Genomic DNA, 18,130 nt, shown 5'->3' with positions numbered 1-18,130 from the left:
CACACACACACACACACACACAAGTACACATTCCATGTTCACAAACGCACTTACGCATCCATGCTCACACACACACACACACACACACAAGTACACATTCCATGTTCACACACACACTTACGCATCCATGCTTACACACACACTTACGCATCCATGCTTACACACACACTTACGCATCCATGCTTACACACTTACGCATCCATAATCACACACACACACAGACACACTTATGCATCCATGCTCACACACACTTACACATCAATGCTCACACACACTTACTCATGTACTCTCACTTTAACATACATATATACTCCCTTTCTTACCCTCTCCCTCCCCAGGCTGGTCCAACCTGGATCGGAAGCCCTAGTTCTACAGCCCTAAATGCTACAATAATGCATATAGGAGCAGCAGAAAATAGGGTTATAAATATATATATAGATAGGTGCAAATAAAATAATTTTTCTTGTATATCGTTAACTGTCATAAGGTGACAACATTGTATGTAACGTCTTGATAAAGGCCACAGTGCATTAGGCACACAAGCGCTCACCATTATTACCATAATGCCTTGTAAATTGCTTCTAATCCTGTTAATTCATCAGCAATGCCTCACCTAACATATCATCAGTGTTAATTATTGTTATTAGACTAAAACAGATAAAACAGAAGATTCTTGTCTACGCAAATACACACATAATGTCAAAACGCGTTCTGCAAGCTTGTGCATTAAACATAATGTACATCACGCTAAGATGAATCATTGTTGGAAGTGTGACCTCCTGAAAGCAACTTGTGCAGAAATATTTATTTATTTGTTATATACAATTGCTGCCCCTTGGGTGTATGTGTACCTATTGCGTAATCTGCACAAATCTGAACAATGTAATATAAGAAATGACCACTAGGTGGTGACAGACTACATATAAGCAGTATATTAGGGTTACGGTGAATGCTGGTTTACTTCTAGCATTTCTTTAGTTAAATACTTATGTTATAGTTATAATAGTTATGTACTAATTTTCCAACATGATGTTAAAAAGGTATTTTTTTTTTAAATACACAAATGAAAAAAGGGGCCAAGAAAGTACAGTATCTTATATAAATTTGTAAAACATTATCATTTTTATTTGGGTGGTTTTCCCTTATCGACCGTTATACCCATAACTGGGAACTCTCCTTGTTTTGCCTGGAGACTCCGGTTAAACACTCGAAACCTCCGGGTCGTGGGAGCAGGGTCCTGACTCCCCACTCCCTGCCAACTCCCCCCATAAATGGGAGTGCGTCTCCCGATGTCAGCAGGAACGGCCACCGCCGTCAGCGGGTAGTACATGAGGCGTCCTGCAAGAATAGGCTCCGGGTAGGCAAAACCCAAAAGTTCCCAGGTTATAACACAAAGACAATTGGGATGGAGAAGGATAATAGGCTGCAGATGTATATGCAATGTATTGTATATATGCAGCATATATATGCAATGATCGGGCAAGGTCTGCGTCGCGCAGAGCAATGATTGGGCAAGGTCTGCTTTGTGTTGCATGACTTGGCAGCACTGAGAGAGTTAATTCCTATAAAGAGAAAAGCAGGCGCTAACAAAAATAACGCTTTGGAACAAGTCAGTACCAAATCCCACGCAGCACCTCAAACGGCGTCTGGAGGGGTACGGCTCGCGAGTCTATTTCTGGAAATTTATGCAAAACAGAGACAAGTCATTTAAACCTCAATTGCCTGGAAAAAAACGAAGATTTTGAGTAAAATGACACAGCTCAAGTGTCTTGACCCAAAGTGGATAAAAGACTTAAAAAATCATTTTCTATTTATTTTTATACATAAAGTAAATAAAAAAAAAATGAAAAATATAATAAATATTTTTTTTTGAAAAAAATAAATAAAAGGTAGTCTCAAGTATTTGAGATTTTGGAAAGGTGCAGCGAGGGGTTAAGGCCAGCAGCGCATGGTTTCGTATGCATGATACTCACGTCAAACTCATTGAGTGCGGCGGCCAGCTCCCCTATGCCCGTGTGACCCTGCTTCTCGTCAGTGGGGGAGGTGGCCTGGGCAGCATTGGAGATGCCGGCAAGGGCCTCTTGCACTTGCTTGAATACATAATCCCTGTTGGCCCGGGTGGCCGCCACGTCTGGATGGCGCAGATAGGCCTGGGACGCGGTGTACAGCATGGTGGCGTTCTTCTTCAGAGCTCCTCGAGCAGCCGCCATCTCATCCCTGCAGTGAGGGTCCTTCAGCTCCTGCGCAACACAAACCAAAACCATCAGCGCTGTAAATAACCGGCTTTATTAACGCTTAAATTATTTTTATTCTTTTCTTATATTTATTTTTTAAACATAGGAACGGCCCTTTAATCTAATTAAGCTCGTTTGAGTCGGGCCCCGCCTCACCTGTTGTCTCTGTCAGTCAATTTGTTATGTCACATACTACTTGTTGTGTCATCTCTACCCATTGTACAGCGCCACGGAATTTGATGGCGCTATCTTAACTATAAATAATAATAATAATAATATACAGTACTAAGCAGTTAATAAACTCTATTTCTCTGGGGGCTAAGGCCATTACTAATGCAGCATTTTGGGTTTACTCGGGTTGTCTTTGTCTAATATGAAAATTAGTTGGACAAAGACGCAAAAATGGAAGTCATCAGGAAGGGGTAAATACAGCGTTGGCTGTTAAAGGTCTACTTGGGGTCCACCAGGGTCTAGAACACAGAAGAACGAGAACCATGTGCAGAGTTTACCTGTTGCCGTCTTGCCGCAACATAGTTTAATTTGACCATCTCTTTCCCAAATTCTTTAAATCGATAAGCCAGATCCTGCTCATTAGTGGCACATTTCACCGTTTCCAGAGCGTCTTCTACCTGTGGAAAAAAAACAAAACACGTTTTAGAGCAAACAAAACAAAAAAATTCAGTAGAATCACAGACAATGTGTAATTTGCGGCAGGTTTGTTATTTTAGCAACTAATTAGCGATATCAGGTCAAATAAAAACCTGAATCCTGCAGATTGTGATCCGGTATTTTCAGCATTCAAGCAAAACTTGGGAGTAAATTTCCTGGACTGAAGAACTTTGAAAGCATGTTCTGAGAGGGAGCCGATCTAACGAAATCTATACAAAAAGGTGGAATTTCTACCCACAAAAAACTTATTGTGGGATCAGCGGCCTCACATGCTGGTAAAAATAAAAGCCCAATCCCTGCTACCTGCTATCCTCCCCCAATTAAAATGATGTTAAAAATAAATAAAATAAAAAAAAAACCATATACTTCTTAATACATTTTTTATATTTATGCAGCAAGAAAATGCACTAGAATTTAGTACAACGATGACGAGGGCGATCACAGGGGCAAAAAGACTGCGTACCTGCGGGCAGGTATATTCTCAACCTTTTTTTTTTTGCATGATTATGGAATTAATAATGTCTTATGTGTGCCTCAATTGCATTATATTGGGTACTGTTCCCTGCGTGTGCAATCTACACGTATGAACAAACATTTCTATTGGATACAATTTACACCAATGGGGTTGGGGGATTTTATTAAAAAAAAATGCTTTTTTTCCCCTAATTTATATCAATATATGACGTGATGCACTGTTTTTCCATGCATAGCTTAACTTGTACAGAATTAAAACTAAAAATAAACATATATAAGAGAGAGAGAGTGAGAGAGTGAGAGAGAGATTGTTAGGTATTTATATGCTTGTCACCCAAATCTAACTATAGCAAATCCACAAAAATTTACCCAAAGTCCCAAAATGAAAAATGTCCCGCCCTCTGACACTCAAAGGGTTAAGCTGCCTGGGCCAATTGTAATCCCTGGTCCGGCCCTGATCCCTGACTGTCCCTTTAAACCCAGATCCTATTAAAGACAACAGAGGGTACCTCCGAAGACTCTTGGAAGATCCGTTAGAGTTAAGTTTTGTATTTCATTCGAAGAGCGCACTTAGCGTGACCCACGGCGAGGCTGCTCTCTCTCCCGTTAACATAAACAGACAATAAAAGATTTCTGCCCAGGCCTGCTCTGACCTTTCTCTGCTGCCCTGTGATCTGTTTTGTTAAAGTGTTACATTGCGCATTCCTTTCGGCTCTTATTTTGCAAAATCATCTTTACGCTTATAGGGACAATTGAGCCATATATATTAACCCATTAATAAGCCCACCTTAGCAATTCTATGGTAGCGACTCGCTAATGGTCTCTGCCGAGGGGCTGTAATAAAGCTCCTTATGCCTATTCTGAATTAAGTCACCTGCATAACATCTACGATACGTCTCACGGTTCACTACCTGAACGGAATGGAAGCTCATCTCGGCTACCAGGCAGCCCATTCATTGGATTCCCATCTATTACAGCAGAAGTGTAACCATCAGAAAGCAAGGTGCGCTATAATAACATAGTAACACACATCGGATAAAGACACAAGTCCATTGAGTTCAACTTCGCTGTTGATCCACAAGAAGGGGGGAAAAAAACCCCATTGAAGTGAATTGTGCCCCAAAAAGGGGGAAAATCCAGTTGTTTTTTGGAGGGATCAGCAGGTTATTCTTATGTCCTAATTAACTTTTATATCCTTGTATTTTAATGCTAAAAATCACCCAGTCCACATTGAATTTGATCGCATACTTTTTTTTTTTTTTTTTTTACCGGAACATTTGATAAAATGCTGTGCATTGTTTGTTATCACCAGATCGAGACGGGTGAGATGCGGTCTCCACTAATTGTGACATGAAGCAGACTTTTAGGAGCTTCAAAAGCCTGCTCCCCTTTACTGAACTCCTTGTTCTCATATTCAACGTCTCGGTAAAAATTAAAACAACTTCTTCATCTGATTTGTCGCTTAAAGAACCAATATACCCCCCAAACTTCCACATGGCAAGAGATGCCTGGTTATAGCGGCTATGGTCAGAGGCATGGCTCCAGCGTGGCAGTACAAAGATTTTCTATGTGACTTTGTGCCCTATTGATAGTTATTCACATAGCTTTGTCATGTTTAGAAGAAGAAGATTGCACATTATTTATATTTAAAATTTCTAGATACTTTCCTCTTGGTTCTATACTCATTATTATGACTTTTATGGCTATAAAACCCTGTGATCCCCTCATACCCAGCAAACACTCTGAGCTCCTAGAAAAGAATGAGGACATCAGGGATTTGGTCGTCCCAACACTTGAGAGCTATGATATTTTTGAAACGGTGTGCTGGTTTAGTTTGAAAACAGCTGAAAGGCTAAACGTTGACTACAAATGGATCACAAATGTATCTCATAGCAAGTAACAGATTGCTCCAACTGGATGGACCAAATAGTGCCCTTTACAGAAGCCGGAGCAGTCTACTGTTCAGCCACTAGATGGCGGCAGCATCCCCCTCATGTTCTGGTTTCTTATCTACAACAGCTGCTCGGACCATAAATCCAGATGCACAATAAATGTGTTTTAACGGTTTTAAATAAACAGAATACACAGTTACTTCCTTTACCGAACATGCAGACCTTTTATCTCTATGACTTCTGCTGCTACGGACTAAGTCAAGGACACGCAAACTCAGAATTTTTATTGTATTAAAATATTTATATTAAGATACATTCGTGTTTGCAGAAAAGACTTCCCTTTTTTTTCACCACCTGGAACAAATGGACGGCTTCGTATTTCTACTATGGAGTGTACCGGGAGGAAAAGAGACTGAATGCTAAAGTTGGTATTGAAGAATTTGGGCCAATGGCAGTGGATCCTTACTGGATCCTTTCTAGGATCACTTTATGGGGTCCAATGAAGTTCCATTTGGTGAATAAGTTAGACATGGCTGGGCCACTCTGATTCATATTACAGAGTTAATTGGAAACTTCGGTGGAAAGTCGATAGCCGTCTCATACTATATAGCATTTCTCTTACTAAATATTGCTGAAACTAAAGCACCCGTCACACTCAATTACTGTTTACCATCTTCCTTATGGACAATGCATTAGCGAGTGTAGGCAGTGGCATATATATATATTCAGCGCTGCCCTAGGCCTAACCCACCACCAGCTGCCCCCTTTGATCTGCCTTCCTTACTGCTGAGCTCAGGGATATGACATCATATAACATCATATCCCGGTGCTCCGCCTTTTAAAGATGCATGGCGCTGGATGGAATCGAATGATGGAGGCTTGGCTGACTCAGCGCAGTCCTCCACGGTGTCGTTGGGTCGGTTGAAGAGACCAGTAATCTTCCTTTTAACGGCAGAACAGCGGTGCTACGGGGAGCCCCAAAAGGTATACTTTAGGGTAGCTCCTCTCTTCTTATAAAACACATCGCTCACAGTCGCTATATTTATTCACAAGTTAAACAACATTTACATCAAGTACGTGGGCATAATTACAAAGTATATATATTTATTTATTTTTTAATTTAGTTTTTTTAATAATTTTTTTTTTTTTTACATAAATGGCTGCCACCGTATATATGAACTATACTATATTATCAAAATGAAAAGAAAAGGGGGAAAAAAAAACAGGATTCCGTAACAATCTATGTTATTATAAGTTCCCAGTGATGACAATTTTGGCCGAATCTTAAAATAAAAAAAAATGAAAACAAATTAACCGATTTAAAAGCTTTTTATCCTTTGATCTTGTTCTTTCCCTTTTTTTCACATAATGAATCCAATTCTCTGTTGCAGTAAGGTAAATGAGTGATTAAAAAAAGTCCAGTTTCATGTTCAAATAAAGAAGTTTTCCCAAAGTAAGCCAAAAATCCATTAATTATACAGAAACTATTGTACAACCGCCATCCTTCTAAGACACCTGCGCTCAATGGAGTTCGCACAGGTGGTAGACGGAGAAGAAATAATTGATTATCCCTTGTAAAAAGAAATGGCTTCTCTTGATAGTAAACGTCTAATTCTGCGGAGCAGGAATACATTCTTTATTTGGTATTTTATGTTCCGAACCGCTCTGAAAATTAATCTGTTGCATTGTAAAATATTAACGAGCCTGGGAAAAATATTTATAATCATCTAAACCTAAATCAGAGGAAATATTGGAACTAAACGCAAGAGCAGAATTAATTAATGTCTGCTTTCCACTGCTGAGAGTTCTCTAGGCAACAAGAGAGATACAACAACTATTTCATATTTATCACCGTTTAAGGACAATAATAGATCATTTTTTTTAACCAAGTTAAAACTTAAAGGGCCAGTAAAGCTTCATACTAAAATGTCTCAGCCGTTTGAGGGTATTTTAGGGGAATTTCTAATATATTTCAGAATAAAACCGAAAAATATATGTTTTTTAAATTTAATTTAAAAAAAAAAAAATCTTTAATGTACATGAATTTTAAAAATGAATTTTGAAAATTTGTATAATGTTTTTTTTTTTAGATTTCATAATTTTTTTTCACCTCTGATGATGGTTGTGGTTGCGAGAAATAAATTGTCTCATTATAACGCTAATACTAATTATTTTTTTTGAGAATATAGAGAAAACGTGCATATTATATGGTTCCTGTAACCAACATGATTTCCTTTCCATTTAAATACAGCAGAGAATTTCATGAAAATCAATATAAATCAAATAAAATACCTTAAAATAAAAGCTCTGTTAAAACTAGGCCAACAGATATTATTCATATTTGTTATACTTTGATGTGCTTAAATTTAAATTGAGTGTTAAATTAGGATCGCTCTACGGGGCCGGAGCCATACTGTGTTTAATTTAGTCCTACCGAGGAGATTAATGTAAGAAACATTTCGGAATGAAGGAAATTTTTGTGTGCTTCACATAGTGGAGGATTTCTTAAATCAACAAAAACACAGCGCAGAATGTTTTGTTTCATTCATTTACAATGGTTCTCAAGCCTCTGCTGCCAGAGCTATCATTACTGTGCGGATGAACTAAGAAGCTCTTAAAGAGCCGGAGGGGATGCTGCCATGAGGTTTTCTTCTGTGTTAGCAAGTGCATGAAGAAAGGAGCCATATTTCCCATACAGCCCGCCTGTCCATTGTACCGCTCAACATATAATGTTATAAACCATTGCTCATTGACACTGACTTCATAAGCGTACCCTGCCAGTAGGATAAGGGGCATTCAGGTGCAATATTTCTCCGGCGCCCCCCCAGGAACCAACACACTAACACATACACACACATTAGTTCTCGCTCTTCTCCTTTCTCAGGCACCCCTTACCCTAGACTCCCGAACAAAGCAATGGTGTACATTGATGCTCACACACCCACAACACCAAACACTAACACACTCATTTATGCTAACCATATCCCGACACACACACTCATGCTAACACCACTCAGTAACACACACACACCAATACCATACATAAAAAGCTCCTTTTCCTTACCAATTTGTATAAAATCCCAGGACATCAAGTACAAAATTTGTTGGTAATTGTGTGAACTTTAAGTTTAGTGAGAGCAAACAAAGTCAGTCTAATTCCAGTGTATATATTTATTTAAGCTGCACTACAGCCATACATATCAATACCCAGCAGTAGTTGATTAGTTGCGGTTCACTGGGAACAGTGAGAATAATTACAAGTTGTTTGCGTCTTGCAGTTTTGATTGCATTACCAAATAAAAAGTGGGAAGAAAAAAACCCTTTTGAAGGCTGCCAAGTAATTCCTGGCAGGGTCAATGAAGGCAAACAACGTTTTAAATGGCACCATTAACAGCTTTTCAAAATCAGATACAGTAAATTGAATCCCCTTAATAAACTCACAAATGAACTTAATTTGACACTAAATGACTTCTCTAAATTTGGCAGAGCGGCGGAAACGGGAATATTTTCCATGGTTGATTTTATTTCTGGGTTGGAAATTGGTGGGGGGGCTTTTTTTCAAGAAAGCTTTAAAAAGTTAGTGATCCCTTTTTTAGGGTAACTTTGTCAATGAACATAAAAACCAAAACCAATCATTTCATCTAATCTTTCCTTAACACAACCAGTGAAGGTTTAATATTTTTCTCATCATTGTCATCCTTCCTTTAATGACATCAACAACCCTGGGTTTAATGCTACCTTAAATGTAATATACATACTGTGTGTGTATGTATATATAATTTGTTATCACCATACTGTTTTTTTTTTTAAACGTACAATTGTCCACGTATTACTTTGATACAAAATTTCCAAAAATGTCATTAAAAATGTAAAACTAACAGATCATCATTTTCCTGGTTTCCTAGCGTTTAACTGTTCTCTTCTTAAGAAGAGAGACGTATTTCCGTTGCAAGCTATCAAACTCATCCATTACTGATCTGTTATAGAATTATTCTTGTTGCGTTGCTAATTAGTGCTGCTAATTAGGATCTGAAATGTACAACTAAACTCCTCAAACAAAATGGCAACAAGAAGCGTTATTTTTTTTTTTCCCTTTTCTTCTGAATGAGGCTGTGTTCTGTTTTTTGAGCGCTTTTTTGTTTTTTCATTATTTATTTATTTATTTTTAACACCTTCCGTGTGAAAATATCGTTTTATTTTTATTTTTTAAGACAGATATGTTGCTTAAATGACAATCCAATGAACTGCTTCTCCAATGTGCACTCGGGTTTCCTATTACTGCTGTTGCCAACCACAAATACAGTATATATATATATATATATATATATATATATATATATATATATATATATATATATATATATATATATATATATATATATATATATATATATATATATATATATATATATAAAGGGGATTTACTACCCAATACATTTTTAATGTGGTCATAGTTTGATGGCATAGACATTTTCTTTATCGGTGTATAACCTTAATTTACAATGCTTTAGCTAATCAATAGGGTTCTTTCTATATTTACATGGCTGTTTTCTGGTCTCCTAAAACATTCTGATAAAGAGTTATATTCTTCAGCGTGGATGTGATGAAACTATATATTTTGGAAACATACTCTATTCCTATGAATTCCCAAACTGGACTATTGTTTTTAATAGGAATAGGAAAGTAGGAAGAAAAGGAAGAAGAGAAAAGATGGACAGACGAATGGAATTGAAGAGGATGGATAGATGGCAGGCAGAAGGGGAAGAAAAGGAAAGACAGAAGGAAGGAAATGAAAAAATGAAAGAAGCAGAGGAAATGAAGAAGAAGAAGAAGGATGATGGAAGACAGAAAATGGAGAGGGAAGGAGGAGGAAGGATGTAAAGGAAGAGATAAAAGTGGAAGTAAGGAAGGATGGATGAATAGACCAAAAGATGGAAGCAAGGAATTGATAAAGGATGGCAAGATGGAAGGAAGGAATTGAGGAAGAGGAAATGAAGAGGATGGATGGAAGGAAGGAATTGAAGAAGAGTATGGATAGATGGATGGAAGGAACTGAGGAGGAAGAAGAGGAAATGAACAGGAAGAAAAATAAATGAAGAGGAAGGATGGAAGGAAGGAAGGAAGGAAGAAAATGAGGAATGAAGGAAAGGAAGAAGAAGAAGGGTGGATGAAGGATCAAAGAATAGGAGGAAGGAATTGAAGTGAATGGATAGATAGATGGAAGGAATTGAAGAGTAAAGAAGGAAGGAAAAGGTGAAGGATAGAAAGAAGGATGAAAGGAAGGAAGAAAGGAAGGAAATGTAGATAAGGATGGATGGATGGATGGATGGATGGAAGGAATCAGAGGAGAGGAAAGAAGAGGAAGATGATGAAGGAAGGAAAGAAGGAAGAGGAGTAAGGAAGGAAGTAAAGGAAGACGAGGAATGATGGATGGATGGTTGAATGGAAGGAAAGGAAGAAAAGGAAGTATGGAACCAATGATGAAAGGAAAGAAGAAAGGAAGGTTTAAAAGGATCATGCTAGCAACATCACTTAGAATGTTTATGAGAAGCATTATATGACCATTATTCACTCACACAGATATTTAGAAATAGGTCTACTTATTCTTCTGTCAGCAAGGAATCATTTTATTGATAGCACTGATCAAAGCGACATCATCCTTTGGACAGAAATCCTTTATATTGGGAGAACAATTTTTTTTTTTTTATTGTTTTCCACCCGTTTCATAAGCAACTATTAATTATCTAATAATCTTAAAACAATTTGATAGCTTTTTCAATAGCTGTTATTAACTCAAGAGCAGAAGATGTAGTCAATCACTTGTTGATGTCTAAACTCCACAATGAGCACAATTTAATATCTAAGTCTATAGGAAAGTATGACTATTCACAAACAATTTATTTGTTCAAATCCATATGATTTTGATGTTTATTCACCAAAAACACATCATAATTGTGCTCTTAAAAATAAGCCAACAAGTAATATCTTTGATATACAATTTTGAATGCAATTTTACTTAATGCTGTGATATTGTTGCTTATCACAGAGGATATTTGTTTGAAAAGCACATAACCTTTTAAACTCTGAGTAGGAAGCTAATATGAATCACAGGAAGCACAGAGTGCAACCGACAATCCCATCCCTTTGTGCAGAACCATTTTGTTTGCTTTCCTCGTATGTTTAAGTGTAGTAGTGCATACATGGAGGGTTTACAAGCCTTTTGTGGGCATTGATCAACCGTAGTTTTTACCTTATGGGTGGGATGGGACCTGACGACTACTTCTTCTTCTTCCCTTCTCATGGAAGTGGGCCTGAGCTTTGTAACGGATATATAAAGTTATATGCAGGGGTCTAGCATTGGATGGGGCAAAGTCCTAATCTTTCCTTGCCACCTGCCCTGGTTTTTATGACGGAATAGGCAAAAGGTTACCGGGTTTTAGGGTGGTTTTTTTGGAACAGGTTACTAATGGAGTACAGGTTACATTAGACAGAGTCTCGGGGTATTTAATAATGTTCATACAGACAATGTGTAGGTGACTGGCGTCATAGTCCTAATTCCAGTTTACGACAGGGACCTCCTCAACATAATTCTCCTCAATTCACTGCTACAGGAAAAAAATAAATCATTCAAATATTATATGTAATAAAATATTATTATTATTAGTAGTAGTAGTACCACCATTATTATTGTTCTTAACACCAATAATAATAACAATAATAAAATCTTGCATTGATAAATGCTGGAGCCTATTCATAATCCACCTCTGGCTATATTAAGCTGAATCTATGTATGCTTAGATGTGCTCAGGTCACACAAATGCACAGAAATATTTGTTTCCAAACGCAACAATTATGTTCCATAAAAGAAAACACGCGTCTCAGCGGTTGATACACTTTGTGGAATTTAGCTGTTGGCAAAAGGTTGGTAATTTAATGTAATTATTATAATTGTATACCTGCATCTCAAATACATATTCCCGGTAGCACTGTACAGCTGTTAACTTTCTTTGATCTAAAGGAATATAACATATCTGTTTTTTCTCGGTGGAAGGATTTTACTTGCTGTTACCCTGTTTCTCCACTAGGGGGCAGATTCAATCCAGCTCCGAAACAGCAAAGGTGATAATATATGTTAGTCTGCATGAATATAGACAGATATAAATATTCATAAAAATATATAAATATATACATTCAAAGTGCGAGAGAAGCAAAATGCTAAGAAAATTAGCAAAATAGCATTGCGTAGAAAACGTGACAATGGTGTGACAGGGCCAGGCTAGCTGGCTCATGTGTCATATGAAGTTTAGTAATATATTATATTGTGTATTATTGTGTAACCGGCCCAGAGACTGATGTGGCTCCAGCTCCAGCCTTCAAAGAGACGATCCTATAATCTGGCTGGGGCTCTTAATCAGCCAACACAGCCCTGTCTGCCCAGACGGCACCCGCACTACAGGGGGGATAACACAGGTGGGGGAACCTATTGTATCCCTTAATCCCCTCACTTGATACATCCCCTGTATACTGATGGGATTTGTGATGGGATGTGGCTGATGGGATTGGGGGTTGGGTTCGGTACACATTGCATTGAGATTGTATATAAATTCTGGGTGTTTGTAATAAAGAGAGTTCTTCTTGGTTTACTACGAATGGTGGTCTGGATGATCCGTGGATAGCTGAGTGCGATCCGTATGAGGGACTGACTGGTGATTCCTCAGCCCTCAAACAGGGGTACCCAGCCTTGGGTACGGTGACCCTGTAACATTGGTTGGCAGCGGTGGGAAGAATCCCACGACTTGGGTGAAATCCAAACCACCAACTGGGATTGCAGACGAGAGACACCAAGAGAGCTCCTGGAGGTTTGTAGCAAAGGAAAGGCTACTCTGATTGCGGACTGCAGAGAGATGGACCGGCACCAGGATGCCCCAGAGGAGAGCCTCGGACTGAGTGCTCTACAAAAGAACATTCTATGGCACCTATCCCTGTACCCAGGAGGGGCTACATCGGAGCAAGTGACGGCGGTGATTAAAATGTGTCACCAGGAACTGAGCCAGAGTGGGTCTGTATCTCCCAGACTAGGGGAACAGAACACCAAAATATCATACCAGGATATCCAACCCTTCCGAGAACCAGAGGGTGAGACAGACCGGGTTACAGCCGAGGTGTGTGAGATGGAACACCAGCAGAGGCAGTTAGAGTCTGCGCCCGCAGACTGGAGGGATGATTTCTCCCATCCCCACTTCGAATCATACTGGGCACAGTACTGGACAATGTGGGATCTACGAGTTCCACTCCTGGGGGAGAACCCGTTGCCGGAGTGGGAAGAAGAATTGAGGGGTCTCATATATGCAGAACTCGACCTCCAGAGCCGCTACCAGGGATTCTCCCAGCAGTTAGCAGGTGAAGACCACAGCGACCCTCTGATGCTGTATTGCCCCGTCGACCCAGGACTGATATATGATGCCTTCCAATTTGACTCGTCCTTCGGAAGCCCCTGCCAGTACCGCAGGGATACAATCTGGGACAACCGTGCAGAAGTCCTGGTTTATGCTATTCCCCCCGAGCTGGAGGCTGTTATGGATTGCCTGGTCCAAGAGGAATGGCAGCTCGAGAGGGACTATAAAGAATTGCTGCGGAGAGTAGAGCTTCAGGAGTTACAAGGAGACTGGGAGCATGGTACTACAACTTGCGGGAGTGGGACCGAGGTCCTCTTCACCTACTCTGCGGCCCCTGCCCTGGCGAGAAGAACCGAGGTCCTCGCCAGCAAGAAGAAGCGGAGGAGGAAGCCAAAAGCTCCGACCCAAGTCCTCACCAACAACCCTGGCTGCTCTACCCCGGCAGAAGAGATGACTGTCCCCACCTCCCGAGTAAGTGGCACAATCCCCCTCACCAAACCCCTAGCTATTCCCGTAGAAGTCAGTGCCCCAGATTGTCCCCCTGATTTCCTGAGTGTCCTGGAAGAAGCCCGGGTCACTGCCCCAGAGGTTCCCTATGAAGTCCCTGGTGACTCAGTAGAGGCACCGTTCCCTAACCTAGCGAGGACGCCAGAGGGGGTGCCGAGTTCCCTGGGTCCTCTCAGTAGCCTGGCGCAGGCCCTGGTTCCTATCCCTGTGTTCTCCGAAGTGATCCCTGGTTCCCGAAGTGTCCTCCTAGAAGCCCAGGTCACTGTCCCAGAGTGTTCCTCTGACTCTCCCCGTGCCCAGGCAGAGGCACCTGTCCCAGAGAGGAAGATCGAGGGTCTGCTTAACCCTCCCGGTGGTCCAGTATTGGCACCTGTCCCTGCCCCGGAGTATTCCCCTGGGTCCCCTGAGTACCGCGCAGAGCTGCTTAGCTCGCCCAATAACCCTGTAAGGGCACCTGTTCCTGTCCCAGAGTGTCCCCTAGGTCACTCCAGTGTCCCGGTAGAGGCCTCGCTTACTACCTCTACGTGTTTCCCTGGTTCCCCGAGTGCCCCCTGCCCGATCAGCAGGGTTTTCCTTCCATGCAACCACCCTGGCCTGGCAGCTGCCCCAGACTCAGTTCCCAAGACTAGGGAGCAAGAGTCTCCACGTGCCCCTGTTACCCCGGTGAGGGGGATAGCCATGTGCCCCCGGCTGAGCTGGGACCGTCCTCCAATTCACAGAGAACTACTGACTATCTTTTTGGGCAACCAGGGCCCTGGCCCACCTTCTCTGGATGCTTCTGACAAAGGGGGCCATGAATTAAGGCCTGCACCTTTGAACTTTGTCCACTCGGACAGCCTGCAGCAGACCCGTGTGGATCTGCCTGGTCTGCCGGACCGTTGGTCAAGGGGGAGATCTGTGACAGGGCCAGGCTAGCTGGCTCATGTGTCATATGAAGTTTAGTAATATATTATATTGTGTATTATTGTGTAACCGGCCCAGAGACTGATGTGGCTCCAGCTCCAGCCTTCAAAGAGACGATCCTATAATCTGGCTGGGGCTCTTAATCAGCCAACACAGCCCTGTCTGCCCAGACGGCACCCGCACTACAGGGGGGATAACACAGGTGGGGGAACCCATTGTATTCTGTAATCCCCTCACCTGATACATCCCCTGTATACTGATGGGATTTGTGATGGGATGTGGCTGATGGGATTGGGGGTTGGGTTCGGTGCACATTGCATTGAGATTGTATATAAATTCTGGGTGTTTGTAATAAAGAGAGTTCTTCTTGGTTTACTACGAATGGTGGTCTGGATGATCCGTGGATAGCTGAGTGCGATCCGTATGAGGGACTGACTGGTGATTCCTCAGCCCTCAAACAGGGGTACCCAGCCTTGGGTACGGTGACCCTGTAACAAATGGTCTGTGTATTTTTAAGATAAGGAAATGGTTCTTTTTAAAAGAGCGATCTTGTAAAAATTCAGTTTATTTCAGGGTAAAGAAAGCAGATGGGTTATTCTGGAAGAGCGCAGTACAGAATAAGTACCGATGTAGGCCCACTGGCTTGCCTATGGTCAGGGGTGGGTGGGATCCTTTTTTTAAACATGGTGGCCTAAGAAAATGTAACACAAATGGCCCTAAAAATGTTTTGGTTATTTTTTTTTTATTTTTTTTTTTTAGTATGGGTGCCCTGGGTAATAAAAAAGGCTTTTCTGGAGGCAGTGTGTCCCATGATATGCCTTTTAACCCCCTATATGCCACTCTGCCTCCAGAAATGCCTTATAACACCCCCCCCATATGTCACTCTGTCCCATGATATGTCTTTTAATCCCCTATATGTCAGAGTGGCATATAGGGGGGTATAAGGCATTTCAGGAGGCAGAGTGGCATAAAGGGGGTTAAAAGGCATCTCTGGAGGCAGAGTGGCATATGGGGGGTAAAAGGCATATCAGGGGGGCAGAGTGGCATATAGGAGGGTATAAGGGAAATAAAAACAAAAAAAATATTTTTCTCAATCATAGCTTTTATTAAATATGAAAAAATAGTTTACATGAATTAATATTTACTGGTAAAACTTTTTTTTTTATAGGGTCATCTTATATTCAGGCTCTCTTTTTTTCCCCCTAAATTAATATTCAGATTTTGGGGGGTTTGTCTTATAATCGAGCTAATTCGGTACATAAAATGTTCTGTATATTTTATTATTATATAACAGTGAAATCTAATATCCACCTTCGTGGACAATTGTTGGTTTTTTTTTACAATCATAAATTGCAATTGATTTTCCAATATTGAAACAATTAAGCAGAATCTTATAACAAATGATTAAAATGATAGGGGACGAGGTGCACGGCCGCGCAAGCTGCTATGAAAAAGATTAATGACGAATCCTACGATTTTCCCATCAATTTGCCACCGGGAGGAGGAAAGCTATTGATAATAATATGTTTAGAACTAGATGGCACCGACAGTAAGGTTTATGGACGCCCCATAAAGCTATCCATCCCTTAAAGCTAAAAAAAAATAAAAAAAAAAAAAAAGAACTTTTCAGAAAGTAGTAACATAGGGGAAAAAATATGGAAGGAGAAATAATACTACAGTAATAAGTGAATAATCATAATAATAATAAAATAATGATGATAATATAATAATAATAATGCATGAAGAAAGGAAAGAAGAAGAAGAAATGATGGAGGAGAGGAGGTAAATAAATAGATTTTGACGGCAATTGACGGCCTGTCTATTCTGCCCATTTTTCCTTCAGGAGCCACACGCCTATCCCATGCATGTTTAAATTCCCTTACTGTTTTAGCTTCTACCACTTCTACTGGGAGGTTGGTCTGCTTATTTACTACCCCCTCAGTAAAGTAAAGATTTGTAGACTTTCTATTAGTTCTTAATTAGCCCAGGTACAGGACATAAATATGGAAATCACAAACCTTTGTAATTACTGAATTCAATCTATAAAGATGGAGGCAGCACGGTATAGAATGAACTTACAATTTTTAGATGGGTTAAAAGTCTCATCACGTCGGCCATGTCTGCCAAGATGAGCAGACGCGTGACAGCAGAGAGCAGGGCCCGGGCCGCTCGCACCATCGTTCCGCGTTTTACCGAAGAACAAGGGTCATCGGCGAACTCTGAAGAGGCGATCCGCATGGTCTCCCCTACAATTCAAAAAGAACAAGAAAGTGAAGTTAAAGGAACCCTGTGTTTAGGCCAAAAGAAACCGCGCTGAGAAAACAATGCTGCTTTCACAGAAATTATAAAAAATTGACAAACCGCACTACGGTTCAAAGGTTCGGGGTCACTTAGAAATATCCTTGGTTTTGAAAGAAAAGCACATTTTGTCCATTAAAATAACATGCAATGGATGAGAAATCCAGCGCAGACGGGGTTAATGTTGTAAATAACTATTAGCTGGAAACGGTTTTTAATGGAATCTTCTCTTAGGTGTACAGAGGCCCTTTAGCACTCCCATCACTCCTGTGTTCCAACAGCCCTTTATCACTCCCATCACTCCTGGGTTCCAACGTCCCTTTATCACTCCCATCACGCCTGTGTTCCAATGGCCCTTTATCACTCCCATCACTCCTGTGTTCTAATGGCCTTTTATCGCTCCCATCACTCCTGTGTCCCAATGGCCCTTTATTGCTCCCATCACTCCTGTGTTCCAGTGGCCCTTTATCACTCCCATCACTCCTGTGTTCCAGTGGCCCTTTGTCACTCCTGTGTTCCAGTGGCCCTTTATCACTCCCATCACTCCTGTATTCCAGTGGCCCTTAATCACTCCCATCACTCCCGGGTTCCAATAGCCCTTTATTGCTCCCATCACTCCTGTGTTCCAGTGGCCCTTAATCACTCCCAACACTCCTGTGTTCCAATGGCCCTTTATCACTCCCATCACTCCTGTGTTCCAATGGCATGCTGTGTTCGCCGATCGAAGTTTAAAAGGCAAATTGATCGTTAGAAACCC

General features: G+C 40.8%; 1 protein-coding gene across 5 annotated transcripts in view; it reads right to left on the bottom strand.

Moving 5' to 3' along the window:
* Nucleotides 1–18,130, bottom strand: part of LOC149285097 (catenin alpha-2) — a 581,118-nt gene that overhangs the window by 508,812 nt on the left and 54,176 nt on the right. For all 5 annotated transcript variants that reach the window (XM_089495822.1, XM_089495823.1, XM_089495824.1 and 2 more), the window contains exons 3-5: nucleotides 17,155–17,321; nucleotides 2,744–2,863; nucleotides 1,974–2,240 (exon numbers count right to left, since the gene is read on the bottom strand). In XM_089495822.1, coding sequence (XP_089351948.1) covers nucleotides 1,974–2,240; nucleotides 2,744–2,863; nucleotides 17,155–17,321 — 554 coding nt within the window. The remainder of the gene's footprint in view (nucleotides 1–1,973; nucleotides 2,241–2,743; nucleotides 2,864–17,154; nucleotides 17,322–18,130) is intronic.

Source organism: Sceloporus occidentalis, unplaced genomic scaffold (genome assembly GCF_023333645.1).
Source record: "Sceloporus occidentalis isolate IW3139 unplaced genomic scaffold, rSceOcc1.0.p SCAF_84, whole genome shotgun sequence".
NCBI lineage: Eukaryota > Metazoa > Chordata > Lepidosauria > Squamata > Phrynosomatidae > Sceloporus > Sceloporus occidentalis.
This window is presented reverse-complemented; position numbering and strand designations above follow the sequence as displayed.